The following is a 15,804-nucleotide window of genomic DNA, read 5'->3' as shown; positions in this document are numbered from 1 at the left end:
CTAAAGCATATAGTTAGGGTTGGATCAGGTGACCCTGAATCCTCCCTTAGTTATGCTGCAATAGGCATAGGCTGCTGGGGGATTCCCATGATGCATTGAGTTTTTCCTTTTCAGTCACCTTTTTCACTCACTCTGTGTTAATAGACCTCTCTGCATTAAATTGTACTTGTTATTAATCTCTGTCTTCTGTCTTTCCTTCTCTCACCCCAACCGGTCGCAGCAGATGGCCGCCCCTCCCCGACCCTGGTTCTGTTGGAGGTTTCTTCCTTGTAAACAGGAGTTTTTCCTTCATACTGTCGCCAAAGTGCTTGCTCATAGGGGGTCATTTGATTGTTGGGTTTTTCTCTGTATGTATTATTGGAGGGTCTACCTTACAATATAAAGCGCCTTGCGGCGACTGTTGCTGTGATTTTCCGCTATATAAATAAAATTGAATTAAATTGAATTGAATAATAGAAAACTGCAAGCTAGAGACATATTTTTATAGCCTTTGTCTAATTTTAAAGCATCATTTAGCATCAGTATCACATTCTCTCCTTTGCTTTGTGAACCCTGTGGTCACTGGATGTTACAAATTTAATTAAAAGAAAGATCAAACTCTGGAAATGGCTTTAACTGAAAATTTCTAATGACAGTTTTTTTAAACCTTCCTAACCAGTCACTACTGGTTAGGAGTAGTAACTGGTTAGGATTTGCTAAAGCTTCATCACAAGTTTTAGCAATGTGATAAAGTTCTAAGCCCATAAAATCAAGGAGAAAAGGTGGCTGGTTTGCATTGCTTCTTCATGTTCCCAGCTTTACAATACCGTCACTAGATTTAGTAACTTTGCATATTTCTTTGGTGAGACTCCCCCAAAAATAGCATTTATCAAAAACAAAAACAAAAAAAACCCGCAATATCCTGTATGTGGCAATGTAAAAAATGTAACAGTTATTAACCAGCAGTGGGCAACTCCTCTGGCCGCAAAATGGGAGTCTAGTTGTATAGAGGTCGATAGGAAAATGAACTTTGGCCTCAGTAAACACTTTCCTGATGAGTTTATGGTCTCAATCACTAGATCATGTTTTATTGAATACAACATTCGGTTCATTATGTAAATTATACTTACCAATCAGTTTGTTAGCTGCACCTGTTTAAATGGTTGTTAATGGAAATATCTGCAATGGCAGCAATTCAATGCATTTAGGCATGCAGACATGATCAAGAAGACCTGCTTAAGTTCAAACCCAGAATCAGAATGAGGATGAAAGGTGATTTAAGTGACTTATTGCATTGGTTGTTGGCATCAGATAAGTGGTTTGAATTTTTTAGAAACTGCTGATTTACTGGCATTTTCCCATACACAAAAAAAGAGAAAATATCGAGTGATAGGCAGCTCACTGGGTGAAATACCTTGTTGATGCCAGAAGTCAGAGGAGAATGGCCAGACTACTTTGAGCCAACAGAAGGGTAACCCAAAAACAACTTGTTACAACCAAGGTATGCTGAAAACATCACACATTAAACCTTGAGGTGTGCTAAAGCAGCAGAATACCACACTGGACCACACTGAATGCCACTCCTGTCAGCCAAGAACAGGAAACTGAGTCAATAATTCCCCCTGGCTGACCAAAATTTAATGGTAAATGTAATTGGACTGGTTTTTATATTGTGCTATTAAACTCTACTTGAGCAACCAAAGCTCAAATTTCATAAAACTTGCTTCATTCACCCATTCAAACACATTTGTACAAGCACTTTTTTCTTCACCCAAGTGCTTACTGTATTCTGCATACTGTAGCATTCAAGGATCAAAGCACTAAATTCCTTATTACTAGATGACATGCATGGTACTGGGGATATTTATATTTTCTTAACACTTTAGTGCCCTTAGTACCAAATGAGCATCATGTAAATCTCAGCCTACCTGAGCATTGTTGCTAACGATGCTCATCTCTTTATGATCACAGTGCATTTATCTTTGGATGACTGGTCCCAGCAGGATAATGTCCCATGTTACAAAGCTGAAATAATCTAAACTGGTTTCTTAAACATGACAATGAATTCACTAGACTGAAACGGCCTCCTTAGTCACCAGATCTCAATCCAGCAGAACACCTTTGGGATGTGGTGAGAACAGGAGATGCGAGGTATTTTCAGCAACTTGTTGAATCTATGCCACACAGAAATAAGGCAGTCCTGAAGGCAAAAGGGCGCCATCCCAACACTATCACAGTTCACTCAAAACTCTTACATAAAACATGCCTCACTCACTCATTCACACAAGCATTTGTTTCTATACCTAAGTGCTTTCTATCTTAAATTCACACACATTCATAATTTGATGAACACATCAGAGAACAACTCAGGGTTCAAGATCTGGCCGAAGAATTCTAAGACATTCAGACTGGAAAGTGGAACAACCAGGGATCAAACCATCAACCTTCCGATTAGAAGATGACCTACTTTACCCCCTCTTGACTTATAGCCATCCCTAGTGGGTATATAGTCTCCACTAGGGTGAGACCACCTTGTGACTGACATCCCTGCTGTATGAACATGCAGCATTCCTTGCTTTCTCAATCAGATTCTCTTGCTGCTCATTACCAGCACATCGTTAAAAAATTAATGACACTGATTGGCTTTTATTGCCAATACTGACCAGCAAGTAATGTTAAGTCAACCATTTCATATCATCTCTACATTGGCTTTTTAACCTAAAATAAATAAAATAACATTTCTAGTTTTTGTCCAACTTCTGGACTCTATATTAAATTCAGCTTTAGGTGTAAAAATATTTAATAAAAATATTTAAGCTACATCAAGGATTACATGGGTACTTTTGTAGATGTAGCTTTTTTTTAATGCATTTTGCCCTTTCACCCACACATAAAACCGGTGAAAACCAAGCCCTTTAAAAAAAGATTTTCAGATTTTCCTGCAGTGATATTTTTGAATATTCACTTAAACGGAAATTACAGTGGACCTGAAATCTGTTATTGTATGTTTACCAAGAAACAGATAATTAGAAAGTCCAGCTGTGACCTTAACCATACTCTGAAACCATCATTTAGAGGTGTAAATAGCCTTTTGACAGGTGAGCTTTAAGGTGGTTGCTAGAACATGCATGCGAGTTAAACGCTTACAGTCCAACATAATGGTGCACTTAGAAATGTAACTGAATCACATGCAGAGAAAAATATAAAAGTGGAGGAGGTAGACAGAAGGGCTAAGTAGCATACACCAGAGAGGTTTCGTAACAATTAGTATTTAAATATGAGCTGGGAGAGTGGAGGTGGGCACGTCCTCCCTCAACTGCCAATTTCATTTTCAGCATCATCTCAGACTTAACAAGTGGGAACAAGCATATACAAAGGTCTGTGAAGGATGTCAACACAGGTATACAATGTGAAAATTCTTTATGGTTACAGCTGTAACCATAAAGAGACGACAGATAGTGACAGTAGTTAGAGTGGATTTCTAACCACTGTCATACTCTGGCTCACAAGGTGTCACACAACACAACTTTAACCAATATTTAGAAATGTATTGACTAAAAGAGGCATAAAACATCATTAACTTTATGAGGTGTGTCAACAGTTGGAAAAATACTGTAATGTAAAATCTAAGATTACCAGGCTTAACCCAAACAAATAGCATGATACTGGGTGGATGGAGAGCAAGAAAGGCAGGTCTTAAATGCTCCAGTAAGACTGGTCAGGTACTCCCAATTGAACTGATGAACTCCACCTAGGAGGAACCTGCAAGGAAATACTGAGGGACAAACACCAGGCCCAGCCAAGGCAGTAAGCCATCACACGCCTCTCCATAAGAATGGAGTCATAATAACAGACTGATCTCAAATGAAATACAATAGGAGACGGAATGTTTTCAATGCCAGTCTAACATTACTTCTGACTTTTCAACAGGTGTAACAAAACCAAACCAAAAACTAGCCGAATAATCAATGAACCGTTTGTAAAAACAAAAGTTGATGGTTGTGATGGACCGAGTTGAAAAACAGGAGGAGCCCAGGAATTATTAGAAAAATATAGTTTCCATTTATTTAACCCCCAAAAATTATATTTACAAGACTAATAAATGTTGAGCTCATAAAAGCGGTCAAAGAAACAAAACTGAACTCAGGCAACGACTGCAAACTTAACAAACCAAATGACTGCTACAAACAAACATAATTGACCTCCACATGAAATGACATACAAGGGTATATATAATGGCTGATCAGACCATTGTGACACATGAGGGGTAACAAACAAAACACAATCATAAATCACAACCGATGCAGTACAATCTAGTTTGTTAATAAACTAAACACTAAAGAAGAAAATCAAAAAAAACCATTAAACCCTAAACTCAAATATTTAATTAAATACAAATACTTTGTTTTTAAAGTAAAGAAAACACACATTCCCCCCTTCAGCAGGAAGTGGTGGTGTGGTCCAATTATCTTCCTTCATATTTAATGGTTTCAAACCCTGGCTACCATCTTTTGTCCAGCAACTCCCAGGGATGATGGCAGGTAAGAAATAAAAGACAAAGGTTAGTCAGAAAGCAAAGAAACGAAGTAGTATGAATACATAAGTAAACTAAATGTGCGCGCGCTTACAAATAGAACAAATGTATCCAAACCAATCAATAAAGTTATTGGCAACTAAAATGTATTACTATGTTCAAATGAAGAATGAAAATACAAAAGTTACCGACTTTAGAGTGTGGCCACGGGTTTGGCCATCACAATGGTCGACACCCAGCATTGTTTCAACCCCTTTCACCACATCCTCAGCAACCTGATACCACAAGGAAGCAAAATAAGTGGGAAGAGGATGCAAGGATTTAACCAAGTAGGTAACACACACACATTTGCCCAAACCACCTGTAAGTAGTTGTAGATAATCCATCCACCACCACCTAGGGATGGCAATCAAAAATTGTTGCCACTTAGGAAATATTAGAACTGGTTTTCTATTATCAATGCCTGCAGGTACTGGCAATGCACACTGATAGATTTTAGCTAATAAAGCAGTTATACCACAGCTGGCACACCAGAATTGACATAAACTTCTAAATATTTTACCTCCAATGGTGCCTTAACAAAATATGCTAATACACTATATTCTCGAGCACACAAAGCAGATAACGGACTTTACTATTCTACATGTCACAAACCAAAACAACTGCAATGGGTTGCATCCAGGATTCGACACAACTCATGAGCCAGAACAAGTAACAGGAGAAATACAGCTTTAGCCAAAATTGACCAGTGTATTCACTGAAAGAGAAACCATAATTAACTTTATGAGACCTGTGGTGTTGTTAGTGTATTTGCAGTTGGATAAATTTGAATATTAGGTTATATGGTGTTGTGTAGTGGAAAGCTTAAAATAATTAGGCTGAGGAGAACCAAACAAATGGCATGGCTGTAAAGAGAGGCAGCAAGACTGAGACAGCTGGTTCTTCAGTGCTCCAGAGGAAATGAACTCCAGCTAGCAGGAACCTGCAACAGGGCAACACAGAGGAGCAAACAGCAGGAAACATGCAGCAGGCCTAGCTGAGGCAGAGGACCATCACACCTCACATATCAGACATGCTGGGTCTGTAACAGCATTTGTATCACAGAAACACCAAGCTGAACTAGAGTTTCCACTGCTGAACATTTTCCTTCACTTGCAGAGGCACGATCTCAGTCCAGCACTTGACTGCATAATAATCTGAGTTATTCAAACACTGAATGCAGACAGGTTGCAGACACAAATGTAACAAAATCCACAGTACGTATTAGCACAATTTCATTTTCTTGGGAAATCCAGCTCTACAAGTCTACAATTTTTTCCTTCACAGACTCTGTAAGACTATATTCTGCTGCACTGGTCTTTGGGTAGCATGCTAATCCTCTTGATACAGTGCGTATGTGGAGAGATTAGCATCTTAAATTATTGATTCATCAAAATTATCAACAGATGTAAGATTATACAACTTCTTATGAGTTTTTTTTAAGTTACCCATGACTCCTCTTATGTTAGCTTTAAAGTCTGCGCTTCTTACAAAAATCTAAGCACCTTTCTGTTGTTTCTGGCCGTTGGATGAATTAATGCTAATGATAAAATATGCTTTTGCTTTAATCCTGTGAATACATCCTTTATTTAAAAAACAAAACAAAAAAACTATTATTTCCTACTTTTAAAGATTTGTGAGCTATGGACATAAATGTCTTTTGGAAAGTCACACTGATCTTTGACTAGTACTGGGAATTGAGAACATTTGTAGGCGAGAGCAAGTTTCAAATTCTCCAATCCATTGGAATCGTAGGCTTATCTTTTAATCAATGGCATGGTTTTTCTGCATTGTGTATTGCATAACAATGATGTCAAACCCATGATAGTAAAAGCTTACACACGCACACAAGCTTGTGTCACATTCTTTGACTTCTATTTCTATGCTGGGTTCCAATTCAGACATAAAAACTTCTGTTTTAATGGTGTAATGTAAAAAGCAAACCTGGCTAAAACAAAAACACAATGGAACATTACCAGTCAGAGCCTGGAGCTCAACAACAAAATATTATGGGATCAGCTCGACAGAGAACAAAAGGGAGTAAACATCTGCTGAACGTCCCTCAAGAAGCCTGGAGAATTATTACCAAAGACTACATAATGAAATTACAAAAAAAAGCTGTCTAAGAGAGTTCAGGCTATGTATAAAGCTTTTTGCTTTATGTATTGTATATTCATGTATTTTTGCACCACTTTAAATAAATTGTGGCAGTCATTTCTCATCAAGCTATAAAGACATGAAGCATGGCTCAAGAGTTTTGCACAGTATTGTATTCACTTAAGCCTGGATTATACTATGTTATGGACAACTGAAGACCCAACAGCCGTGTAGGCATTCCGGTTCTAATTCTTCGAAATCCACAGCCTGGGCACATGTGTAGTTAATGCATTTTAATGCAAAATCTCCACGGACGAATCAGCATGGTTGCAAAAAAATGGCAGGCACATGCTTATGTGCAGGGGTGCACGTAAGTGATCCGCAGGTGCGCATGCGCTGTCAAAATAAAAGACGCGCACCAGATAAGAAGTTGCAACGCGCGTTTGCGTACATATAAAAGGTACTGTTTTTGTCCGCTAGAGTGGGATTTTCACGGCATATTCTGCAGCAAATCTCTGTGCGTTCATCATTTGTTTGAAGCCAGCTCACCTCCTGCAACCACTTTTCCGAGAATAGGTGCTTCTTTTGCGGTTCGGGCTCCTTCTGACATTTCTTTGGAGCTGGAGGAACACCAAAGTAATTGCTTAAAGGAGCTTGCTTCTTTGACATCTTTAAGAGTTCTAAACAAATGTCTTTCTTACCTGGTGCGCGTTTTTTATTTTGACAGTGTATGCGCACCTGCGGACCACTTATGTGCACCCCTTCTTATGTGGTCCTTCATATCTGATGACGAAATTTACATCACTGCGACCCAAGCGGACCCTAAAAGAATTGCAGATGTGGAAAGCATTAAAAAACACTTTAATGTAATGGATGCTAGACCACAGTAACTTTGACCTTTAACCACCATTATCTATTCTTGTGAAAATGTGACAGACAGACTATCCAATAATTCAAAATTATGATGCTGCCAACCACACCCGTCATCAGCGTGCTGTTTAGTCAATCAAAAATAAGTTATCTGAGCTGAGCCCCCCCCAACTGCCTCCCTCTTCCCACTCCATCACACCCCCACAGATGCAGGGCCTTGGTGTACAGGTGCATCACTGAGGTGCAGGGGAGACATTCCTCCTCTGTCCCCTTCTGGCCACCTGTGCCTCAATTTTATTTCACAACCTAGACATCCACATTACTAATATTCTCATAGCAGATACATACAGGGCCGTGGGGGTGGGCACACTATACGGCGTCCAGGTTGAATACAGTCTGTGTATTCAACCTCACCTCTGGTGTCGGTGCCCACCTCTCAATTTTAAATACATGTAGACATTGAGGGTTCTCGGGAGGGGCCGTGCTGACACCTGCTGCTTTCGGGCAGGAAGCACCATGCCCTTCCTGTGCTTTAAATGCACTTTAGAACAGCACGCAGCAACACCACATATGAGCGGGCGGAGAGAGTTATGCGATCTTCACACCCCCGTTCTCTGTTCGCCATCGGGGTCTGGGATGCTGGGCCTCACTGCTGTTGCAGGACCGGGGCGGTCTGCTTGTCTCCACCCCAGGGAAAAGGGCAACATCTCCTGGGTCTGGGGGCGAATTGCCCCTCTGGGGGTGATGGTACCTGGACCTGGGTTATAGAGTATGTTTGGGGAGTGAGGGTGTGCATACAGTGTTCATTTCTGCTTGTCTCCACGTTGGACGAGTGCTGAATATTCGTATATGTGTGCATGAGGGTGGAAATGCATGCTTGTGTCTGTGTGTGCCAGTTTCTCTATGTCTATGACTATGTGTCAGGACAGGTCTTAGACTTCACCTCTCTGGGAACATCTGGGCACCCCCCAGGTGTGGAGGCCTATTCCCCCCCCACTACACTCCCTGCCAGTGGCTGATGCCCTCAGCCGTTAGTGCACTAGTGGTTCTTGGTGTCCGGGGCTGGGCGCTCAGGTATCTACAGGCTCACTCCCAGTGGCTGCTTGGCGTGGCCTGGCTCAGCCTCTGGGCCCGGGGCTCGGTCCACTCTGGCACAGCTGTCTGATGGCCGAGCCTGCAGGCACGTTGCCGCAGCCCCCTGTAGCTTCTGCACCATGGCTGCTGGGTGACCCCCCCCCGTCTAGAGCTCTCGTCAGCTCTTTCCAGGTTAGCTTGGTTGGCTGCTGCCTCTAAACATATCATGCATTGTCGGTCTTGTGTGCTGCTCAGTAAGATTAAGTATTTATTATTTACAGATACCTATGCTTATGTTGGTTGTTGCTATAGTTTCCCTTCTGTGCTGTTTTCTTTTTGCTTGTTTTTTTTCTCAGCAGGTAGTGAAGCAAACTTTTAGTGTCTTTTCTCTCTATCCCTCTCCTCCTCCATTTGTCTTTCCCTCTCCTTCTCTTAACTCTCTTCCCAACTTCTCTGTTCTTTTTATTTCTCTTTCCCATCCCCATCCTGGCCTTTCTAACTGTAATAACTTAAAATAAAAATAAATAATAAAGATCGAATAAACTATGAAAATCAAGTGGAGCAGTTTGGCAAAAGGTCCACTTGGGAAAGTAAATTGTTGGGCATTTTCTTGGCCTTCAGACAATAATTCTGATTGCTACAGTGTCATACAGGACAGGCAAAAAATAAAAAATAAAGTTATCTGTGTATAAGTTATTGGTCATTTGCCATTCTCAGCTAATTCATATTTCTGTCTGGGTGCCCTGACAACTTCAACAACTTTAAGTCTTTGATGATTTGAGGGCTTTGTGTGTTCAAGGTTGTGTTTTGTACATTCCAAGACACTCGTCTGCATGCCTTGGGTTGTGTTACTTTTTAATTCCCCTCAACTCGAAGCAGACTGGCTACTGTATTCTGACCTCCGACATCAACGAGGCATTTTCACCCAGAGAACTGCCACTCACTGGATGCTTTCTCTCTTTTGCACCATTCTCTGTAAACACTGAAGATGCTTGTATGGAAAAATCCCAGCAGCTCAGCAGTTTTTGAAATACTCAGACAACCCATCTGGCACCAACAACCAAGCCACATTCAAAAACACTTAAATGACCTTTCATCCTCATTTTGATGTTTGGTTTGAACCAGAGCAGAATTTATCATATCTACCTTCCTAAATGCATGTTGCTGCCATGCTATTGGCAGACTAGATAGTTTAGATATTTGCATTAACAAGCAGTTAAGCAAGTGTACCAAACAAAGTGGCGTGTGTGTGTGTGTGTGTGTGTGTGTGTGTGTGTGTGCGCGCGCGCGCGCGCGCGCACACTCAACACAACTCACCAATAACTATTTTCAACTAAGAAGGAAAACGATGATCTGGTTTACTGAGAACTAAAGAAGGGATTCAATAGATAAGTGAAATTTAAGAAATACCCTCCAGAGAAAGCATTACAGACCAAATATTGAATCCAGCAACATAATTACAGGTCAAATATTTAACTTTTTTCCCCAACGTCAAATGATACCACTGAAGTACTGAATTTTCATATACAGCACTGGTCTCAGCCTCTCTCAGTTACTCTTGGACATGACTACATATTTACTCCAATGCCTTTTGGCACAGATTCCATCTCATTGACTCCTCAACATGTTTTTAAAATTTTATTTTCTAGCTAGAGAACTTTGCACAGCAAAAGATAAAAACACGGGTTTCCAAACATTCCAACAGAAACCTATGAGAAACCTTAAGGTGTTCCTCTTCAAATAAAAGCATCAAGACTTGGTGCCTTTCTTTATAAATGTGAAAAACAATGCTGCCTGTGATCACCTTGCTTTTGTTTTCATCATGAAATTAAATACTAATGAGCATGCTAAATAAAATGCAATGCACAGCCCAGAAGTTTTTGGACAATTACACATTTTTGTATTTTTGCCTCTCTACACCCCCACAGCAGATTTTAAATCAATGATTTGATTGTTTAAAGGTTTTATTTAAAGCCTTTGAGAGAAATGTTGCATTAAGTGTTTAGGAAGTGCAGCCATTTTTATAAGTACTTTCCCATTTACAAAGGATCAAAGTGATTTATAAAGTGACTAACGTCACTGATATATAAAGTGAAGTTTGAGTTGTTTTTAATACTTGCTTGAAGTTTCAGAACCCACGGCCATCACCAAATGCTCCATTTCCTCCCTTGAGATGCTCTGTTAGGCCTTTACTGCAGCATCCTGTACCTGCTATTTGTTTGTGGGTTTCTGCCTTCAGTTATGTCATCAATAACTGAAAGGCATGCTCTAATGAGTTTAGATCAGGTTTCTAACTTTGTCATCGAAGGATATCCTATTTCTTTGCCTTGAGAAATTCTTGAGTTGCTTTTCCATATGTTTTGGGTCATAATCTATTTGCACTGTGAAGCACTGTCAAATCGGTTTTGCAGCATTTGACAGAATCTAAGCAGAGAGTACAGTCCTGAACACTTTTGAAGTCATCCTGCTGCTTTTATAAGCAGTCACGTCATCATTAGAAACTGCCAGCAATAGATTTCCATGCCATATTATTGCCTCCACAACATTTGACAGATGATGTGGCATTCTTCACACGATGAACTTTTTCACTTTCCTTGTTTATATTTTACTCTTCCCATCATTCCGGTACTAATCAATCTTGGTTTCATCTGTTGAAAGATTGCTTTTACAGAACTGTGCAGGCTCTTTAAGATGTTTTCTGGCCAAGCCTTATCTGGCCTTCTTGTTCTTGAATGTAATCAATGCTTTGCATCTTGTTGTAAACCCTCTTTAAATTCATGAAAGATCCTCTTGATTGTAGACTATGACAATCATACACCTACCTACTTGACAGTGTTCTTAAATGGGCTAGATGTTTTGAAGAGGTTTTCTTAACCCTTAGATGCACGAGTGACTCTACCCTAAACTCTTCCATAAGTGTGCCACTTTTGTCATTTCAGTTAATAATAATCATTTGTATTATATGGGGAGGGGTGTCCCCTTTGTTTTTTTCCATCCACCATTTCCACTAGCTTCCAGGCTGCACTAGGGCTGTGCGATATGACCAAAATCTCATATCCCGATATAAGAATTCTATCGTCCCGATAACGATATAAATCACAAAAATGTAACATTTTCTGTAAATTATGTGAATCTCGGGCAGCTCGACTTGCGGGAAGTGTTTCCAGCTGCGCGTAGTGTACCTGGAGTCGAGTGTTTTAACTGATGCATGAAACTATACATTTTTAGACATAAGTTGTAAAGGCCGCCGTTTTCTTTGTGAGTATTTATTACACGGCGTGCTGCGGGGAAAAGCCTGTTCTAACGTTTGAGTCTAAGGTTTATTTTTTCGCACCTGGCAGCTCTTTTTTACCTCTACTACTACTTCTACTACTCTCCGTAAATAATCTGCTCTTTCACGTGATTCAGTTTATTTTGAAAAGTCTCAACAGGATCTTGAGCTTTATTGGGAAAGGTTTATGTGAAACATAAACAAGCGGACACGCGATGGTGTTACCGTCGTTGTTGCTAACCACAACGCATAAAACAGGTGCTTGTCCGTCAGTAGTGTGGTTATATTAAATATAAGAGAAAGGAGAAATTAATGTAGCCACTACAGTGACCATCAAAAGGATGAAAAAATATTGCTGTAAACAGTTTATTTTGCGACACCACGAAACAAACGATAGCATAAAATGAAACGATAGACGTTTTTATATCGTCATCCGATATACATCGTTATATCGAACAGCCCTACTCTGCACAGATGTTTCTGTATACTATGCCCACCACTTCGTTATGGTGTTCCATGTATGCCCTGCCTGCTAGCATCTTGCATCCTGCTGTTATGTGCTGGATTACACAGCCTCTATGGATCTTGTGCTTAGAGCTTGTTCCTGTGCTGCTGTGATTAGTGCCTCTGTGCTGTCTTTCAGTCCAGCCTGGTCCAGCCACAGGTAGGACTTCTGGATGTCAGCCACTTCCTCTATCTGCCGGTGGTACATACCGTGCAGGGGCTTTTCCTTCCATGATGGTTCCTCCTCTTTCTTGGATTTCTGCTGCCTGAGGTATTCACTGAGCATGTGGTCGGTTGGGGCCATCTTCCTCATGTAGTCATAGATGTTTGTGGTCTCATCCTGGACTGTGGTACTGACGCGCACCAGTCCCCGGCCTCCTTCCTTCCCCTTAGCAGACAGCCTCAGGGTGCTGGACTTGGAGTGAAACCCTTGATGCATGGTCAGGAGCTTCCTGGTCTTGATGTCTGTGGCTTCCATCTCATCCTTTGGCCAGCTTATTATCCCAGCAGGGTACCTGATCACAGGCAGGGCCTAGGTGTTGATAGCCCAGATCTTGTTATTACCATTAAGCAGCTGGATAGCGTAGTGGTAAGAGCGGGAGTCGCAAGTTCGATTCCCAACTGGGTTGTGTGTATCCAGTAAGGGTCCTAGGCTAGACCCACTATGCTAACCAAGCCCATCGCAGACATGAGCAAAACAGATAAATATGAAGCCATACTGGCTCGGACGTCGCCCGCATTAACAAGGTCCTCGTCAGGTACTAAGGAACCAGGGCTCCCTGATAAGAAGTGGGCTACTAGAACGAGAAGCCATCAGAGGACAAGAGACGAAAATAGGGCGCTGTTGGAATGCTACTACGCAAGTAACCCCAGCGGACGGGTTACATAAATAGGATGAGGGACCTATGGAATCTTCGATACCCACTACTGACGGTGAAACAACATTCGGAAGAAGGGACTGCTCTCACAGCTAGAGGTTGACGAAATACAACACACATGCTACGGCAAGGTGGAGCCAGGACGACAGGTCAGGGGGTAGATATCATCACTCCCACCCGAGATTGGGTACCAAGCTCCAAGTACAATGGAAGAAGGAACTGAGTGCGAGAGGAACTGACATTCAATTTATCATGTTTAATTTATCATGGATCAGGTAACAGGCCGCAAAACTTATTACTGAATTAAATTTGCAAGAGTTAATTAACTCTTGCAGCAATGTCAAACAACCCTTTTCCATGGTCATTTTTAAACTAAAAGGTATGCAGCACAGGTAAACACTGGTCAGCTTCTCCAGTTAAATACAGTTTAACTGTGGCAGTTGGCAACTGTGGCATCAGATGCAGCTGTAGTCATTTTAGCAGAGAAATGACTCAAAGACAGATTATTGTTAGCAAAACCTGCTCAGCAATGAGCAGTCATTTCAGCTCTATACAAAACTGATCAGTCTTGAGGTTTATAGTACAGGCTGCCACATGAGGCAGGTTTCACATAAAGGCAACAGCCCGCTTAGAACAAGAAGAGGTGTCAAGAGTCAAACTTCAAAACAAAAGTACAGAATTGCTCAGAATAACTTCACCTGTGTAAGGGTACACTCACACAGTTACAAGTGAACAGCATGCTGACGGATTTTCCCCACACATCAACAGTAATTACTGCATAATGTCTTGAAAGTAGCTTTCATAGCTCAGTGGTAGTTCATGAATGCATGACACCAATGTAATGATTCAGTAAAGCACTAGATGTTACAATCCTGGACAATGCATTGCTTTTAATGGAGAAAATCTTGAGGGATAGCTTATGAGGAAAGCAGCCCAGAAACTTTAGCAGCACACATCTTTGTGAGCCTCAACTTTCGTTCTTTTACCCAAGCTAGCCTGCCATTTTCCCTGGTTAGGTTTAGGGATTAGAGATCTGATCTAAATTTTTACAATTTGGGACACATGGTCAGTAGTGGACCTTGGATTTTTCGGTAGAGGAGGCCAAACTTTATGCTAAAATGGAGCAATTAAGTAAATATTTTTTTTTAAACAAACTAAATAATAGTGGCAGTAGTAAGAGAGTGGAGGGGTGGTGGTGTAACGATCAAGTGTAAAATGTAACCCAATGTGTTCTCTTTTTGGCAACCTTGTGTTATCTTACTTTAGTTTTAATGTGTTTCTGAGACAAAGAGCACTCATTTACGGAATATTAAAGTCAGTGGTTCTAACTATTTGGGAAAATGCAATAAATGCCACTCACTTATTCAGTCTATTGTATTTTAGCTGACATCCAGCTTCACTCATCATGCATTATTTGGCAGTGTTGTGAGCTGATAATGTTATCTACTTAAAAACACTCAGTGGATGCCCAAGCTTTTCCTCAGATGGACTTTGTGACATGTTTAAACTTTGTACATTACTTTAAATAAGTACACTTGTTTGTCCTTGGGAGACCCATCTGTGTCTCTACCATAAGCTCAAACACGAGACACCACACCAGAGTGACAAAAGCTAATGACAGCATGTGTCAGATTTGACAAAACTGATGAGGGAGCCAGCCTTTGTGCAATTTCTGAACGCCCCCCTCGCCGGGCCCCCACACACTCCCAGAGTGATGTTGCGCACGGGGGCAGCGTGACCTTCCTGTCACCCATTCGGGCAACTTTTAAGCCCATAACTACGAGAGTCAAAATTTCACAAAAATCACGCATCAACCATGAAAGAAGCTCGCACCGAGTTGCGTACGCCGTTTGACAAAAATAAACCGGTGTCTGATTCTGTCTGCCAAACAGCCTGTGACACTAACGCCGCTGTCGAGGCTGTGATGACAAAATATCTTTTGGCACGTATGTGCACCTTCAGAACCATCACTCCGTCTGTAGCTATTCACCATGCCCGTTCGCTCAGCGCTGCTGTCACTTTACCACGACTTTCAACTCGGCGACAGACTGAGGAGTTCAGCCCGTAAATTACATCTTATCCATTTACTACAGTCGTGAAGAATTATGACAAAGTATATCAAAAGCGACATAAAGTATAAGCTTAAATTAGGCAATCTCGTCTTTGCCAAGCTTGAAAACGGGTTAGTTTCGCCTGTTAAAGGGCTTAGGACACCGCTTTTTGCATACGCGACGCCCTTCCCTTTACTTCCTAATTCCATTATTCGTCAATATTACAGAGGATTTTCCGTAGACATGTTTTTATCCTACCTCGTAAAGGTCTCCTGAAGCCATTCTTGGGTGCAGACAGCGGCGGCGCGGCGTTCTTGCCTGCCTTGTTGGCTTTTTTTGGACCCTACTCTCTCGGTGTTTCGGCGAAAGCCCCGATAGACGGGAATTAGCGAGCAGCCTTGTTATTCTGAGCAATCCGCAGCAGCAGATCAGACAGTGTCAATCGAGCCCGGCGGATCGTTCCACGCTTAAAACAAGCAACCATCGGGGCGGTGCTGTTTACATATA

The 15,804-nt window shown here is 41.3% G+C and overlaps 1 protein-coding gene across 1 annotated transcript in view; it reads right to left on the bottom strand.

Annotated features, from left to right (window-relative positions):
- The window catches only part of LOC146718574 (chromodomain Y-like protein 2), a 46,453-nt gene extending 30,649 nt beyond the window's left edge, over positions 1-15,804 (bottom strand). The window contains exon 1 of the mRNA XM_085452878.1: positions 15,556-15,804. Within this exon, the coding sequence (XP_085309004.1) occupies positions 15,556-15,579 (24 nt within the window). The 5' untranslated portion in view covers positions 15,580-15,804. The remainder of the gene's footprint in view (positions 1-15,555) is intronic.

This window comes from Copadichromis virginalis, linkage group LG1 (assembly GCF_057382275.1).
Source record: "Copadichromis virginalis isolate Kocher_CV1m ecotype Utaka linkage group LG1, C_Virginalis_male_GT1.1, whole genome shotgun sequence".
Taxonomy (NCBI): Eukaryota; Metazoa; Chordata; class Actinopteri; order Cichliformes; family Cichlidae; genus Copadichromis; species Copadichromis virginalis.
The sequence above is the reverse complement of the archived record's forward strand: the minus strand, read 5'-3'. Positions and strand labels throughout refer to the sequence as shown.